The sequence below is a fragment of the Pollachius pollachius genome (assembly GCF_949987615.1).
Source record: "Pollachius pollachius genome assembly, chromosome: 13".
NCBI lineage: Eukaryota > Metazoa > Chordata > Actinopteri > Gadiformes > Gadidae > Pollachius > Pollachius pollachius.
In genome coordinates, this window is record NC_136946.1 from 22,845,385 (window position 1) to 22,861,859 (window position 16,475).

General features: G+C 45.2%; 1 protein-coding gene across 1 annotated transcript in view; it reads left to right on the forward strand.

Moving 5' to 3' along the window:
• Positions 1 to 1,279: 1,279 nt before the first annotated feature.
• Positions 1,280 to 16,475, forward strand: part of LOC307085189 (neural cell adhesion molecule 2-like) — a gene marked incomplete at both ends in the record, with an annotated part of 200,103 nt that continues 184,907 nt past the window's right edge. The window contains one exon of the mRNA XM_079749878.1: positions 1,280 to 1,376. Within this exon, the coding sequence (XP_079606004.1) occupies positions 1,280 to 1,376 (97 nt within the window). The remainder of the gene's footprint in view (positions 1,377 to 16,475) is intronic.

Sequence of the window (16,475 nt, forward strand, 5' to 3'; positions counted from 1 at the left end):
AATATCCCACTCATGACAGAGTTTTTTAGTATGGGAAGTCTTAATGTTAATGGTGCAAGGGAGGCAAAAAAAAAGGGCGCTCATTTATGAGACTTTTAAAACAAAACAAATTGATGTCCTTTTTTTACAAGAAACCCATAGTTGTGCTCAAAATGAGGTAGATTGGAGAAGGGAATGGGAAGGAGAGATAGTCCTGAGCCACAACACTAGCCTCAGTGGAGGAGTGGGCTTCCTTTTCTCTAGGAGTTTCTCTCCAGTTTCCATGGAGGTCGAGCATGTCATCATGGGGAGGTTGCTTTTAATTAAAGCTCGGTTTGAACAAATTAATGTGGTTTTTATAAATGTTTATGTTCCAACCAATGGTACAGAGAGGAAGCTGTTTTTAGAAAAAATAACAAATGAATTAAATAGTTGCAACTCAGAGGATTATCTATTCCTGGGTGGGGATTTCAATTGTACAGAAAATGCGACGTTAGATCGCAACCATGCAGAGCCACATCCAGCCTCTCAACATGCACTGAGGCAGCTGGTAATTTCTCATGGCCTGGTGGACGTGTGGAGAAGGACGCATGCAGACTGCCGACAGTACACATGGTCCCACCTCAGAGAGAGTAGGATCTTCTCAGCTAGACTTGATCGTTTATGTTTTTAAGCATCATTTTAACATTCTTAAAATATGTAAAATTTTGCTCACTGGCTTTAGTGATCATTCCTTGATTGTATGTCATGTTCTAATTTGAGATTTTAAGCCAAAAAGCGCACATTGGCATTTTAACTCTGTTTTAATATTGGACAGAAAGTTTAAGGATGTTTTGGGTTATTTTTGGGGTGTTTTTAGGCAGACAAAGGGGGATTTTAGCAGCACACCCTCAATGTCTCACAGGACATCACTCAGTCTATGAAGGACTTGGAGACTGTTATAGTGGAGTTGGAAAAGATGAGTGAGTCATCTGGAGTACGGGGATATATTGAAATCCTCAAAGAAAAAAAGCTAGCTTAAGCTAACCTGCTGGACACCAAAGTACAGGGTGCGTTAGTCAGGTCCCAAGTTCAGAACATCTCTGAGGTGGACGCTCCCTCTATCTTCTTCTTCAGCCTGGAGAGGAAGAACGGACAGAGGCGTGTAATCCACACATTTCTCTCAGACACAGGCCAGGAGCTGACGGAGCCAGGGCAGATAAGAGCGAGAGCTGTTGGTTTTTATTCCTCCCTCTACTCTTCGGAGTATGAGGAGAAGGACACGCTGGAGGGGTTCTGCAGTGGGCTACCTCAGGTCTCTATGGAGACCAACTTACAGCTAGAGAGGCCTCTGCACATTGAGGAGCTTCTAGCCGCCTTGCAGAGCATGCAGGGGCGGAGGGCTCCGGGCATCAACGGTCTGACAGTGGAATTTTATAAAGCGTACTGGGAAATTTTATCTGCAGACTTGTTGGATGTTTTTAATGAGAGCCTTGCCTGCGTCTCCATGCCAATGTCCTGCCGTAGAGCAGTCATTACGCTTCTACCGAAAAAGGGGAATTTACAGGATATAAAGAACTGGTGGCCTGTGTCTTTGCTTTGTGTGGATTACAAGCTTCTGTCCAAAGTATTGTGCCCGGCAGGTCCATGGTAGACAATGTCTACCTGACTCGGGATGTCTTGGAGGTCTATTGTCTATTGTAGTCTATTGGCATTGATACTGGTTTGATTTCCCTAGACCAGGAAAAGGCATTTGACTGCGTTGAACACAACTTCCTATGGAAAGTTATGGAGAAATTTGGGTTCAGAGCTGGTTTCATAGCCAAGATTAAAGTTTTGTACAGTGAGGTCCAGAGTGTGCTGAAATTCAACGGCGGTGTCTGTGCTCCTTTTAGAGTGTGAAGAGGCATCAGGCAGGGCTGTGCTCTGTCCGGCATGCTCTATGCACTCTCCCTAGAACCCCTCCTCAGCAAAATACGCTCCAACCTACAAGGTCTGGTTTTACCTGGTTTTAGTGAGAATATTGTTTTATATGCATACGCTGATGATGTCATTGTTTTTACTAGGAACCAAAGAGATGTGGACATTTTAACAAGTATTATTAGTGACTTTACAACTACATTGCAAGCAAGGGTTAACTGGAGAAAGAGCGAGGCCCTCGCTGTTGGTGAATGGCGTGGCGCTCTCCCAGTTCTTCCCCAAAATTTGATCTGGAAGAGAGATGGTTTAAAGTACCTTGGTGTCTTTCTTGGGAAGGAAACCATAGCCCAGAAGAACTAGGAGAACGTCACGGAAAAAGTTGAAGGTAAACTTAAAAAATGGAAATGGCTACTGCCGCAAATGTCCTATAGAGGTAGAGTTTTGGTTTTAAATAATCGAGTAGCCTCCCAACTGTGGCACCGTCTTGCATGTGTTGACACTCCCTCAGGCTTATTAGCCCAAATTCAAAGAAAGATGGTGGATTTTTTCTGGGATGGGTTGCAATGGGTGCCACAGGGAGTGCTGTTTTTATCTAGAGAGGAGGGGGGACAAGGCCTCATCCACCTGGCCAGTAGAACAGCCACTTTTAGAATTCAGTTTTTACAAAAGTTTCTGTCTGGTCCGACAGACTTGGTATGGAGTAATGTGGCAAGCTGCATTCTCAGACGTGTAAGTAACCTGGGGCTGGATAATGCTCTGTTTTTAACTGATTCAAAATTTTTAAAATTAGGTGGGTTACCTCCGTTTTATCAGGGTGTTTTTAAGTCATGGGCCCTTTTTAGTAATAAAACGTGTCAAGAAGTTAACTCTCTGTACTGGTTGTTAAAGGAGCCACTAATCCACGGGGCCAGGCTGGACATCACCAACAGTACCACCCCCGGCCTGACGGGGGCACTGTGCAGTTCAGAGATCGTTTGCCTACAGCAGTTGTTTGATGTAGTGGGGCCAGCGCTGGACAATGCTGGGGCCCTGGGCACTCTGCCGGGCCTTCGATCACACCGAGTGGCTGGGAGAATCCTGGAGCTCTGGAGACAGAGGCTATCTATTAAAGAAAAAAGACTTCTGATGGACTACAACCTAGGGAGAGCCACACCAGACCCCGCTGACCCCTTCCCTGATGTCCACCTCCAGTGGAGAATTTTACATGGCGCCATCGCCTCCAATTCTTTTATTTCTGTTCTTAATCCAGCTATTTTGAGCATGTGTCCTTTTTGTAATCTCTGTGAGACTGTTTTTCATGTTTTTACTGAGTGCAAGAGGCTCACACAGCTTTACACTCTCTTAGCATTGGTTTTTAATTTGTTTGGTATCAATTTCTCTGAGAATGTTTTTATCATGGGGGCTGAGTACAAAAAAGAAAGGAAGGACAAGTGGCAATTATTAAATTATCTCTCGGGGGAAGCAAAAATGGCAATCTACATTAGTAGAATAAACTGTGTGGAAAACAAAGAAGGACAGGATTCACGTACAGTCTGGCCCTGCAACATCAGGGCCAGGCTGTGGCTAGAGTACACATTTTATAAGAATATTGGAGATTTGGACACTTTTAAAAATCGCTGGTGCTATAAAAACATTGTCTGTTCTATTGTGGAAGATGATTTGCTGTTTGCACACATTTTTAAAAGATAGTTTATTTTTAAAAGAGACACACACAAATTGCACTTCATTAATGTTTATGTAATATAAATATGTATATATACTAATATGTAAATAAAGTTGGTTTGTAAAATCTCTCTCACATAGACACACCCCATCATTGATTTACATGGGTACCAACTGACAGCTATCAGCTGTCGGCTGATACCCCTCCCGGGCCGTTCCACGTGCACTTTGTGACGGGGGGGTGTATGTGGTAAGGAGAGCTTAGGCGTGACGTAGTGTGGCGTTGCTCCGCCCCTTTCAGGATCTTGCTTCCTGTCCAGTGTTCTGTGCCATCCCCCCTCCCCCAGAGGTTATATAAGAGGGGGCTGCTGGATCCAGATCACACTGAGTATGGGAGGCTGCTGGTGTGTGGTGTCAATCGTCCAGGCCTCAGTTGCCAGCAGCATCAGACTAATGTATTCCTCCACCTCACTGCTGCCAAACTGACATCTGAACTGGAGAATCTCTCTCTCTTTGTGTTTACTTTCTCATCTCTCCCTCTCACTCAATCACGCTCCATCTCACTGCCTGCTTATCTCTCTCTCTCTCTCTCTCTCTCTCTCTCTCTCTCTCAGGAGCAATAGACCAGTCTCTCTCTGTTCCCGCCACAGAGAATGAATTTGAAAGATGCTACCAATATATATTTTATTTTTAAACTCACAGAATATATTTCTCCAACCTCTCCCTCCTCACTCTCCCTCATGCGACTCGCTGCTGGAAAAAAAAAAACAGGGCAGAGCTCTCTCTCTCTCTCTCTCTCTCTCTCGTTCTTATTCATCCTAACAGGGCAGGGCTCTCTCTCTCCCTCTCTCTCTCTTGTTCTTACTCATCCTAACAGGGCAGAGCTCTCTCTCTCTCTCTCTCTCTCCCTCTCTCTCTCTCTCTTGTTCATACTCATCCTAACAGGGCAGAGCTCTCTCTCTCTCTCTCTCTCTCTCTCTCTCTCTCTCTCTCTCTCTCTCTCTCTCTCTCTTGTTCTTACTCATCCTAACAGGGCAGAGCTCTCTCTGAATATCATTCATTCAAATGGATTCCTTCTTCTTCTTCCTTCTTCTCTGCAGTTCTCTCCCCTCGTCTCTCTTTCTGCTCTTTACACAACAGCTCTCTCTCCCTCTCTGTCTCCCACTGTTTCTGTATCTCTTAGCAATGCATGTGCTGTAAGTCGGTTGGTGTCACACACACACACACACACACACACACACACACACACACACCCAAACAAAAACACATGAACACTCTGAACAAACACGACTCCACCAACTGGACTCCACAAACTGTTCATCCCCAACACTGCCAATTCACCTCCCCCTACTCCAACACCTGCGTTACCATTAGGGGCTGGCATCTCCAAACAATGGAGGATTCCAGCCTGAAAACCACAACGACATCAACAACACAACAGAGTCTAACCATAGCGCTGCTGTGTCTGTGAACCTTTATTCAGCAGTGTGATCATGGCCGGCTGAGTGAACGCTGGCGCGACTTGCTGCCGCTGCTCTCCGGCTTTTTAACTAACTTGTAGCTTAACTTGATTTGTGTGACGGTCATTCCTTTACTGTCTATTGCCCTGCTGAGACATTGATGCTGATATCACGTTATACTATCAGTTCTGTATGTGGCTCTAGCTGCTTACCTCTTTGACACTGTTTGATGGGCCGGGGCTACACCTACCTACTCGGCCCTGTTCTGTGAGCCAGAATGCGGATCAACAAATGGGCTACACTCAAATTGACTGCCATGCTTTTTCTGACAAACTCCTCATCGGCCCTGCTTCAATACTCGACTGTTGAGCTTCGCAAACTTCGCTTTTATCCGCTACAATCAACACTGCACCTTGACTTACCTTGTCGGAGATATCTTCACCGTGGGTCCCAACGGAGCTTCAACATCGATGACTCCGCTACAATCAACTCCTTCTGGTCTTCATCTCGCCGTCAACTGTGCTAGCCAACCTAGCCAGGTTGGCTAAAGTTAGCGCTGTCTCCCACAAGATTGACCATACTGATTTCAACTTTGGATTATTCAACATCCGCTCACTCTCTGGCAAAGGAGATCTCCTCCAGGATCTCATCAATGACCGTAAATATGACTTTTTAAGATTAACAGAGACATGGCAACATCCAAACGACATTTCCCAGCTGAACGAAGCAACGCCCCCCGGGTTTGTTTACACCTGTCAACCCCGCACTACCGGTCGCGGCCGAGGTCTCTCGATAAACTTATCGCGAGAGCTGGAAAGTCTCGCCTGTCTCTGTGCCAGTCTACCCGTCATTTGAGTCACTTGTAATCACACTGAATGGACCATCCCCTATCACTGTAGCCACTGTTTACCGTCCGCCTAAGCCTAATTCATCAATGAATTCTCTGCTTTCCTCACTCTTATTTCAACCCTTTCCCCAGATGTAATTCTCCTTGGTGACTTCAATGTCCATATTGATAATGGCAATAATTACCTCACAAAAGACTTTGTATCATGCCTTGACACCTTTGATTTGCAGCAGTTTATTGATTTCCTCACCCATTCAAAAGGCCATAACCTGGATCCACTCTGCTGCTCTGGTGTCACTCCCTTTAATTATTCTGCATCTGATCTTCCCATCTCCAATCATATGTTAATCTAATTTAATGTAAAGGTGACACTATTCAAAACTAAACCGCCCTGTACAATCTATTTTCGTAATATCAAGGACATTGATTCAACAGCACTGGACACTGGCATTTCTAATCTTCCAAGCATCCACTTTACATCCACCCCTGATGAACTGCTCAGCCACTACAACAGTGGCCTTCACAGTCTCCTAGATACCCTGGCCCCTTTAAAATCAAGGAGTGTTTCATTTACACAATCTGCACCTTGGTTTACTATTGACCTTCGCCAACTGAAAGCCAGAGGTCGCCAACTGGAACGCTTCTATAGGAAAACTGAGCTTATCATCCACAAGGACATGTTCACTACCCATTTCCTCTTCTATAAGGATTCTCTGACCAACGCAAAATCCAACTATTATGCAGAAATAATCAGGTTAGGTACTGGAAACTCTCGAGCACTATTCTCCCTGGTTCACAAAACGCTACGCCCACCGGACTCTCTCGCTCCCCATTTTTACTCCACTGACTCCTGTAATTCCATTATGACATTTTTTAATACTAAAATTGACCAAATTCATCAACAGTTAGTCCCCGTGATCTCAACCATCCTACCCTCCCCTGACTTTCAAAAAGCTCATTCCCGTCCATTCTCTGACGTTACCCTCCCCCCTGCTGCTGAAATATCCGACCTTGTATGTAAATCTAAACCATCCACTTGCCAACGTGATCCTCTCCCTACAATACTGGTTAAAGGCAGCATTCAAACCCTGACCACTCTTATAACTGCAATTATCCATTCCTCTCTCATCTCTGGTACTGTGCCGTCACCCCTCAAATCAGCTGCAATAACCCCTATTCTCAAGAAACCCGGTGCTGACCCCAGCAACTTCAGCAATCTCCGCCCAATCTCCAACCTCCCCTTCCTTTCAATAATTCTGGAAAAAACAGTTGCCTCTCAGATGCATGATCACCTCTCTCATAATACTCTTTACGAACAGCTCTATCTCATAATATATCTTCCTCTGGTGCTTTAATGATCCTCTCAGATTCAGGATCACCTCTCTCATAATACTCTTTACAAACAGTTCCAGTCAGGCTTTCGCCCACTTCATAGCACCGAAACAGCTCCTGTTAAAATAACCAATGACCTCCTCATGGCTGCGGACGCTGGACTACTCAACATCCTGATCCTCCTGGACCTGAGTGCAGCTTTTGACAGCATTTCCCACACCATCCTCATCAACCGATTAGCTTTCCTTGGAATATCTGAGACACCTCTGGACTGGTTTCAATCATATCTGTCTGGACGTACTCAGCTTGTCCAACTCAAAACATTTAGATCCCATTCTTCCCCCCTCTCCTCTGGTGTAACTCAAGGTTCTGTCCTTGGACCCCTCCTGTTCATTATCAATCTCCTCCCTCTTGGCCATTTTTACCATAAATATAATATTCAGTTCCATTGTTATGGAGATGATACCCAGCTCTACTTGTCCACCAAACCCACCACGATCCTCCCTCCCACCTCCCTCTCCGATTGCCTCCAGGAAATCAGATCCTTGTTCTCCCAAAACTTTCTCAAACTCAACTGTGATAAAACTGAAATCCTCCTTATCGGCATAACTAATCTGGACTACTGCAACTCTCTCCTCTTTGGTTTACCTGCTAAGACCATACATAAATTACAACTGGTACAAAACTCTGCAGCCCGTATCATTACTAAAACCCCCTCCATCAGTCACATAACACCTGTCCTGCAGTAACCCCATTGGCTCCCCATCAAATTTCGCATCATCTACAAGATCCTGCTTCTCACTTTCAAGGCCATCAACAATCTTGCCCCTCAGTATCTTACCGAGCTCCTCCACATCAAGACACCCACCCGTTCTCTCAGATTGTCTTCCTCCATCCAGTTCACCCTCCCAACTGCTCGCCTGGTTACCATGGGGTCAAGAGCATTCAGTCGCTCAGCCCCCCACCTTTGGAACTCTTATCGAAGAAATTAATGATTATATTCTAAGGTAAACCATGATTATTATCAGGCCTATATATCTAATGGTAGAAAGCATCTAAAAACGTCTCTGGACTCTTATCTAGGACTTGGCACATCGTCAGGGAGTCTGGGGTCAGAGCGTGAGTTAGAGGACAACATGTCACCAGAGGCTATGGGGTCCATGGTGCTGACGTCAGCCCGGTGTTTTAGATTAGTGTTGCCAGCCACTCGCTTAAAGAAATTTATGACTGATCAACCATGGGTGACCGTGGGCAGACACCTCAAACAAGAAACAGCTTTGTACGTGAGGATAAAAAAGAGGCCGAGATCGGTTGACCGGCAGTGCTTTGCAAACTGCTCGGCTATGTTGTTGACTTTGTAACGATAGTCTTTTTGTCATACTTGCTCCGGACCCCTCGATTTCTTTTGCTCTCTTAATTAGTTGAAGTGATAGAACGCGGTTATTTTCTACCACACTCTCTGCCTCATGACATCCAACACTCCAGCTCCATTATCACTTTCAAATCTCACCTGAAAACGTATCTATTCAGACAAGCCTTCTCCCTTAAGTCAGTTGCATTCTTGGGACTAGAATGAACACACTGTTTTTCTCTTGTACACTGTTTTATTATGTTGTTGTTGTTTTGCTTTGTTTTTTGTTTTTTTGCTTGCTATTATGGATGTTTGATTTTCTAAGGGGACCTTCAGTGTCAAGAAAGGCGCCCATGAATAAAATGCATTATTATTATTATTATTATTATTATTATTATTATTATTATTATTATTATTCCATTTATAGTTATTAAAGGTGCAGTACAGAATTTAGTTGGGTCCAGCTGTGAGGCCTCTGATCTGGCCAGACGTGTCGCAAACCGTTATTAGTCTGGAACCTCTCTATGTCTTCTTTGTTCGTCCAAACGATTCTCTATTCCATTTTGCCACTGCTACTAAAATGACACCAGACTTTTGGAGAAACCAGGAGTCAAATCCCATGTTTTACCCAGTCTCTGCCAACCGATTTGTGAACGTGGTACTCTGGTCCGAGCACGGGTGCTGTTGTGTGAGTGGTGTGTGTTCGAGTTGTGTGGGTGCTTGTGTGTGTGGGGGATTTGTCTCTCTGTTTTGGTGTTTGTTATAGATGGCCGTGTCTGAGAGAGGGTTAAGGCCCCGTTTACACGAGGACGCTTGCGGGTAAAAACGACAAAATATTTTATCGGAAGTGCCTTTCGTTTTAGTCGGTGACAGCGTTTTTGGGGCTTAAAAACGCAGAAATCTCAAACCACTCTCCCACGCTCCGCCGTAGCGTTTCCGTCTACACTGCCAAGACGCAAAACTCTGCTCAGATCTGCTCACGTCGCGTACACGTTTACGCCACATACAGCGCCAGTACATGGAAATGAAGAAACATGTTGGATTATTTCCATGCGTCGGACCGTCAAGCTGCTCTGGCAGCCTTAATAAACTTACAGGAGTCTTTCCACTAAATGTACATCTATTAATACCGGACCGGGAGATTTTAATTAAAGTGTGAGTAAGCCGTTTTGCTTCTCGTCGAAGTGGCAGGTTTATTTATATGCAAATTTAAGTGGCTGTTTTTCCGAACCAAATGTACCTTATTTCAGGCGAAGGTGTCGTTTTATGAAACATATGAAACACACGTTTCGGTTATTTTTTCCGACGTTCAGCGTTTCGTGAAAAGACAGCTCTGTTTGCTATACAAACACAAAAACCCTCTCATGTGCACTGGTTTCTAACACCACCACCAATCCCCCCGCCCACACACACACACACACACACACACCAACCATCCTGAAAGACCCTTGATTTTACAAAGCGATTGCATTGAGTTTCGCTGTTCATGTGAGGGAAGGATTAGATTCTTCCGGAGAAATAACACTTTTATTCCGCCTTGATAATTCCAGCCGTGTGTGTGTGTGTTTGAGCTTGAACACATTAGCCTTTCGTGGATTACATTACACGCAGATTTCAAGAATGTTAGCCTTTTTATTAAAAATATTAAAAAGCTGGGCCTTTGGAACATTCAATTGCTGATAAAGTTGCATCCCCCTGTTATGTTTTTCATGTGATATTTGTCCTGAAGAGGTTATTTTTCATCTGTGAAAGCAATGCCAGCTGAGATTCAAACGTAGCCCTGCAAACTTGTAGTAGTCATCATGGTTGAACGTGTATGTGTATATATTTTAGAGCTTTATTTATTCATGGCATGGTAATAAGTACTTACAACTCACTGAAATTCTTAGAGTTTGGAGGACGAAATTGATGAAATTGCTTCTGAAGCAGGCAAGCAGAATTTCTCTGGCTAGCCAATACCAAAACACGTTTTTTTGCACAAAGATTTATTTAGTATTTTTGTCTGTAATCACCAGAGCGTGAGTCATGAAAATGGGGACTTGACTTAGACTCTGTGCTGTAAGACTGGACTTAGACTTCCTGCTGTGATTCTTGAGTTAGACTCTCTGCTGTGAGTCTTGACTTAGACTCTTTGCTGTGAGTCTTGACTTAGACTCAATGCTGTGAGACTGGACTTAGACTCTTTGCTGTGAGTCTTGACTTAGACTCTCTGCTGTGAGTCTTGATTTAGACTCTCTGCTGTGAGTCTTGACTTAGACTCTTTGCTGTGAGACTCAACTAAGACTCTTTGCTGTGAGACTTTGCTTTAGTCTCTGCTTTGAGTCTCCTCGAAGACTTGAATGCAAGTTTCCAGTCTGATTCTAAAGGCTATGATTAACACACACACACAGACAGACACACACACACACACACACACACACACACACAGAGCACCCTCATTCTCACACACACAGCACCCTCATTCTCACACACACACACACACACACACACACACACACACACAAACACACACACACACACACACACTCCACTCTAAATGGTAATGTTGCCCGATGGTCAAAACAGCATGGTGCCAAAGTCCAAACATAGCCGGTTTTACGTGTGTGTGTTAGCGTCTTTGTCTTTGTGAGCGTGATTCCGTGCATTCTGGAAGAGAAAGGCAGACCTTTCACAGACAGCAGCTGTGAACCCGCTCGTCCGCATCCAGCCGGAACCTCAAAGTCAGGAACCGACGCACCGTTGATCCAATCAGCAAAGGTCTCCATGCTCCATTGAGCCAATAAGCTCAGACGATTAACACCATTGGGCATTGGCCCGCCCACCCCGTGGTTCTATTGGTTCAAGGTGCCTGGTGGAAAAGCGCAAAATGGCTGCCTGTCTTGGAAGGTACGCAGCAAAATGGCTGCGTACCTTCCAAAAATGCCTAATATAATTAGGCATTTTTTCGTTTTTTTGCGCTGGCACAGTATTTGCGTTTGCATTGTGGGGAATTACACCGATTTATTTCATGTTTTAATATCTAGTCAAATGTCTTATATTTAATGGGGATGATTTTTCAGGCCTACCCTTTTAAACACTTTTTTGGAATTAACAAGCAGAAAGATATACTGTAGAGCAGCCAGGATGGACTTCATCACCGCGGACATCGCCGCCATAGACTCTGAACCGGACCCTGTCTTAAAGGGGTCATATTATACCACCAGGTGTGAGTGTGATTAGCCCTTACAAGCATCACAAGTGGGCGTGTCCACCTAGATGTGTGCTGGATAGATCTATCTACCAGCCTACCCAGTGGACTGAGGTAAACATTTCTCACAGATCTAGGTGTAGCGTGGCACAGAATGCAAACCCAAAGGCTCAGTCTGGTGCTACACATTTATTATTTGGGTTCCTGCAAAATGCAAGAAAATGAAATTGTCAGTGACAATGACTACACAGTACTTCAGTTGTACTCATCTGCAGGGAATCTCATTGTCTGACGTAATCAAAATAACAATGCATAAAAATGAATCCATAACATTATACTATTGCCCACAAAATCAATACAATAGGACACAATGGTGAAATGCAGTTTAGACCCCTTCGTATTTACAGACAGATATTATAACAGTAAAATACCAGTTTCTTAATGAACCTTCATAAACGGCCATAACAGTTCCCAGAATCATAACATGAGCAGCGGGCTCCCTCGTAAGGGCTCATTGTCAAGGCATCCGCCACGTGCCCGTACCACCATCCTAACATGGCGGCCGCAACACCACATTAGCTGCTAACTGGCTAATCAAGACGGTGATGCGGTGAGCCACTCATAAACACCTTATAACATAACACAGTGTTATCATCATACAGGGCAACCATTCTCTCCACTCCCCGTTCTAGCCTAATATCACCAGCTTACCTGCAAAATACAACAAAATGAACTTGTCAGTGACAATGACTACACAGTACTTCAGTTGTACTCATCTGCAGGGAATCTCGGTGTCTGACGTAATCACGCGAGATTTTCACCCTGTTACTTTCCAACAACTCTGCTGCTACTGTAGCGCATTTGCCACCTACTGGCGATTTATGGGTAGTACACCTTCACAATTACACACTGTACACTGTATTTGAACTCAAAATAATGACTCTCTATCCGTAAACACATATGAACAGGTAGAAAATTTATACACACATTGAATTAAAGAGATACTCATTTAATGAGCGTCAACAGACTTATTGCGCCACATAGGCGCCCCCTAGTGATGTCAGAAGGGGGGAAATGGCTGTAAGGGCCAATTACACTCACACCTGGTGGTATAATATGTCCTCTTTAAAACACCTTAAAAAGTCTTAAGAAAGCAGACTCAAGCCGACCTTTTCAACAGGTTAATGCGTTTGCCGAAGCGTTTCTCTCGCAGTCAACTGACATGCCATTGGGCACTGCTGTGACAGCTGCTGAGAGTCTGACTGTTTAGGGACTGTAGTCTGAATGTTTACAGCCTGTAGTCCGACTGTTTAGAGTCTGTAGTCAAGCTGTTTAGTTGCTAGCGGAGTGTTTCAGCGCTGCACAGAACGGAGCATCCCTAACCAGAGGATCTTAGCTTAGCTTAGCATGGCTAGGAGGACGATGTTCCTCTGTTTGTCCTGAAGGCCGACTTAGTGGCGCTGCAGACGCCAAAGCGGCAGCGTGTAAACACACTCAAGCTGCCCCGGGGCTGGCTCAGCTAGCCGCACCGCGGCGGCCGGGATGCTAATGCGGTTTCTCGGTGCGAGCTGTGCTCCTGGCGCCACCAGCCCCCCCACTTGGACAGCTGGTGAGAGCCACTTCACTCCCGTCCAGCAGGGGGTGTCTGTGTGTGTGTGTGTGGGAGGGGGGTTGTGCGTTTGGTTGTTAATGTGTGTTTGAGTGCTCTGCAATATGTTAATGGTGGGATCTACATTCTGTGCGTGTGTGTGTGACTGTGCTTGCACCTGAGTTTTATTTTTTTGCCAATTTCAATAAATCATATCTTCCTGTTACAGGGGGGTTTGGAGGGTCTCGGGGGGGGGGGGGGTGCTTGCGTCAGGAGTTTCCCTTTCAGATTCTACGAGAGGCAGACTAATAATATAGTGAATGATCTCCTTGCCTCCGTCAGCCCCATCCATACACACATCCTCATCTTGTGTGCAGTGTGGGAAGGGGTTTATTTACACACACTCTCTCTCTCTCGCTCTCTCTGCTGTTTCATAAGCCGTTTTTCTGACCACTTTAATGTCTTTCTTCTTAACGTTTATATTCATTCAGGGGGTTGATAAACTGGTCGTTCTTTCTAAAGCAGTTTTTTTGTGTAACTCGTAATGGATGCTGTAGAAATCCAACTATAAATGCAGATTCTAACAGCAATGATCACTATTAAGATAAACAAACATGATTTCACATTCTGTGCTCATGCTAATGCTACCTAGCGTTCCAGGCCAAGCTATTTTATCTTTACCCTTCTGTGCTCCATCTGTGCTCCTTGCTCGAGGCTATTTCATGTTGCCCTCCCAGGCATGAAACTCTGCTCTATTTACTGTCTAATGTTCAAAGCACCACCTAAACATCCATCACGCCGAACAAACCCAACCTCATCCTAAATCACTTTTACATCGTCAGTCAGTCTGCCCGCGGGGCTAGCTAGCTAGACCGAGTTTTGCTGAGTCATCCTACACACAGCAGTCCCTTTACAAACCCTTTTATATTCCTATTCCCTAAGTCTGCTAACCCTGTTGAGGTCTGGGAGTCCCCCCCCCCCCCCCCGCCAGCGTTATTTGGACTCAATGGGGTGGTTAGTTAGATCCTCCCCCTGATTGATTAGGTTGTCGCACAGCCATCTTTTTTACTTTTAACAGGGTTGCTAGCGCCGCCGGTTCCAGAAGTGACTGATTGAACAAGTCATTAGGAGTTTTCCAAACTGTATCATGTCCATTGGGGACGGGAAATACAGTCAACCATTACTTTGAGTGGGAGCCGACCCTCAAGATTTCAATGGCGCGGGCGAGCTAACAGCGACCAGCTCTTGTGATTGTGTTGCCTGAAGAAAAGGGTGGGAAAAGGGTTCTGCCTTTCTATTGAGCAGAGGGCGATGAACGACCCCCCCGCTGCGGGATTCATCGATTTGGAACAGGGAAAGGAGCTAGCGTTGTTTGATCGAGGATTAGGATAAAGTTTGAGGAGATGAATGGGAGGAATTAGGGTTAGTTGGAAGTTAAAGAATGAAACAGAGATAGTCACGCACAACAGGACTTGGATGTGATCTGCTGATAAAGCGGTTTCAGCAGGAGTGAAATTGGTTTATCTCGTGAAGTGTAAATGACACTCTTATCTGAACCTGACAAACTTATGTCCTGTACCCCCCATGGAGATAAGAGACTCCATTAAGGTCATTTTGGCTCGAACTTGGTTGAGCTTTGGGAAAGGGACCTCCTTCGTTTTCTATTCAAAGTATTCGCTGAGTGTGGAAGAACTTCTAACGTCGGCTAGGGAAACAGGATTTGTACACAACGTTTAATAATTAGCGTCTTTCAATAAAAAATACAGCCCGTCTCTCATGTTGGGATTATCAAGTGAGCGGAAGTAGAATGTGATCAAAGAGGCATAAAATAATAATCTACAACATGGTGTGAGCTGTGTCGTCACAGCGACGGGGGAGGGGGCGGAGTCAATACCCTTGCTCCACTGTTAAAACTCAAAAGACGAGTCTTTTGAGTTCAGCTTTCCTTTCCATCTCCTGATTCCACTTGCACTATTTATTTTATTTCCCCCCTGTTTTATTTGTTTCCATCTGTACTTCTTTAAATGTACCCAGCCTGTGTCCATGTCCGTCCTGTAGGCTTATTTGTAACAAGAGTCACTGAGCGCTTGGACAACGGTTTGTGTTGGTAATCCGCTGACTGTTAATTTCGGTCCTCAGCAGTTCAACACAACACTCGTCTTTGAACATAAATGATAACTCCGCTCCAACGCGGTCCCGGGGTGCGTTCCTGGCGATCTCCGATGCGATCGCCCGGCAGTCCAGTAAACCACGGGTCGGTCAACGTAAACTCTACTCCGCTCCAAGCGGTCCCAGGGTGCGTTTAGGGCGATATCGGGTAGCGATCGCCTCTCTCTCTCTGCTCCCCCTTCCTCCTACTACGAGTCAAAGCAGGCGCGTAAATACACACTCCTGATTGGTCCGATTGCGAGCAGGTGCTCGCAATCTGACCCATTCCCCCCCCGCAGATCCAGTGCGCTCCCAACATGCCCATACTCCCCCTACAGGTCAGACGCGGCACGTCCCCCCACAGTATTATTGTTATTATTGTTATTATTATTATTATTATTATTAATATTATTATTATTATTATTATTCAACCATTCCACATCCCACCTTAATGTGTAATCCCCGTCCATAGCAGAACTACCCTCCCTAACATTACTGTATCAATTTCAGAGAAAATTGATACTACTGTATCAAGTTTAGAGCACTAGCAACCTTCCGGTCAGGTTCAGGTTGCTAGTTCGATTCCCCCTGGCGCCGAGGTGTCCCTGAGCCAGGCACCTCACACTAATTGCTCCCCATCAAGCTTGGCCTTGCGTGACTGAGCTAGAGTGGGGTCGACTGGCGACCAGAAGGTTGCTAGTTCGATTCCCCCCGCTCCTCCTCCTGAGTGTCAAGGTGTCCCTGAGCATGGCTTCCTCACCCTTAACTGCCACCCGACGAGCTTGGCTGTCGCCACCATCGCTGTGTGAATGGTGTATGAACGGGTGAGTGTCAGGTGAATGTCAAAGAGCTTTGGGTGACCGCTGGTTAGAAAAGTGCAGTATTAACGCAGTAACTTAAAGATTCCACCAGAATTCTATCAGAATATCAGCCGGTTACACCGAGACAGAAGTCTTCCCCTCTCTGCATTAGGGCTGAAAGATTTGGGCAAATAATCGAATTGCGATTATTTCAACAAATAT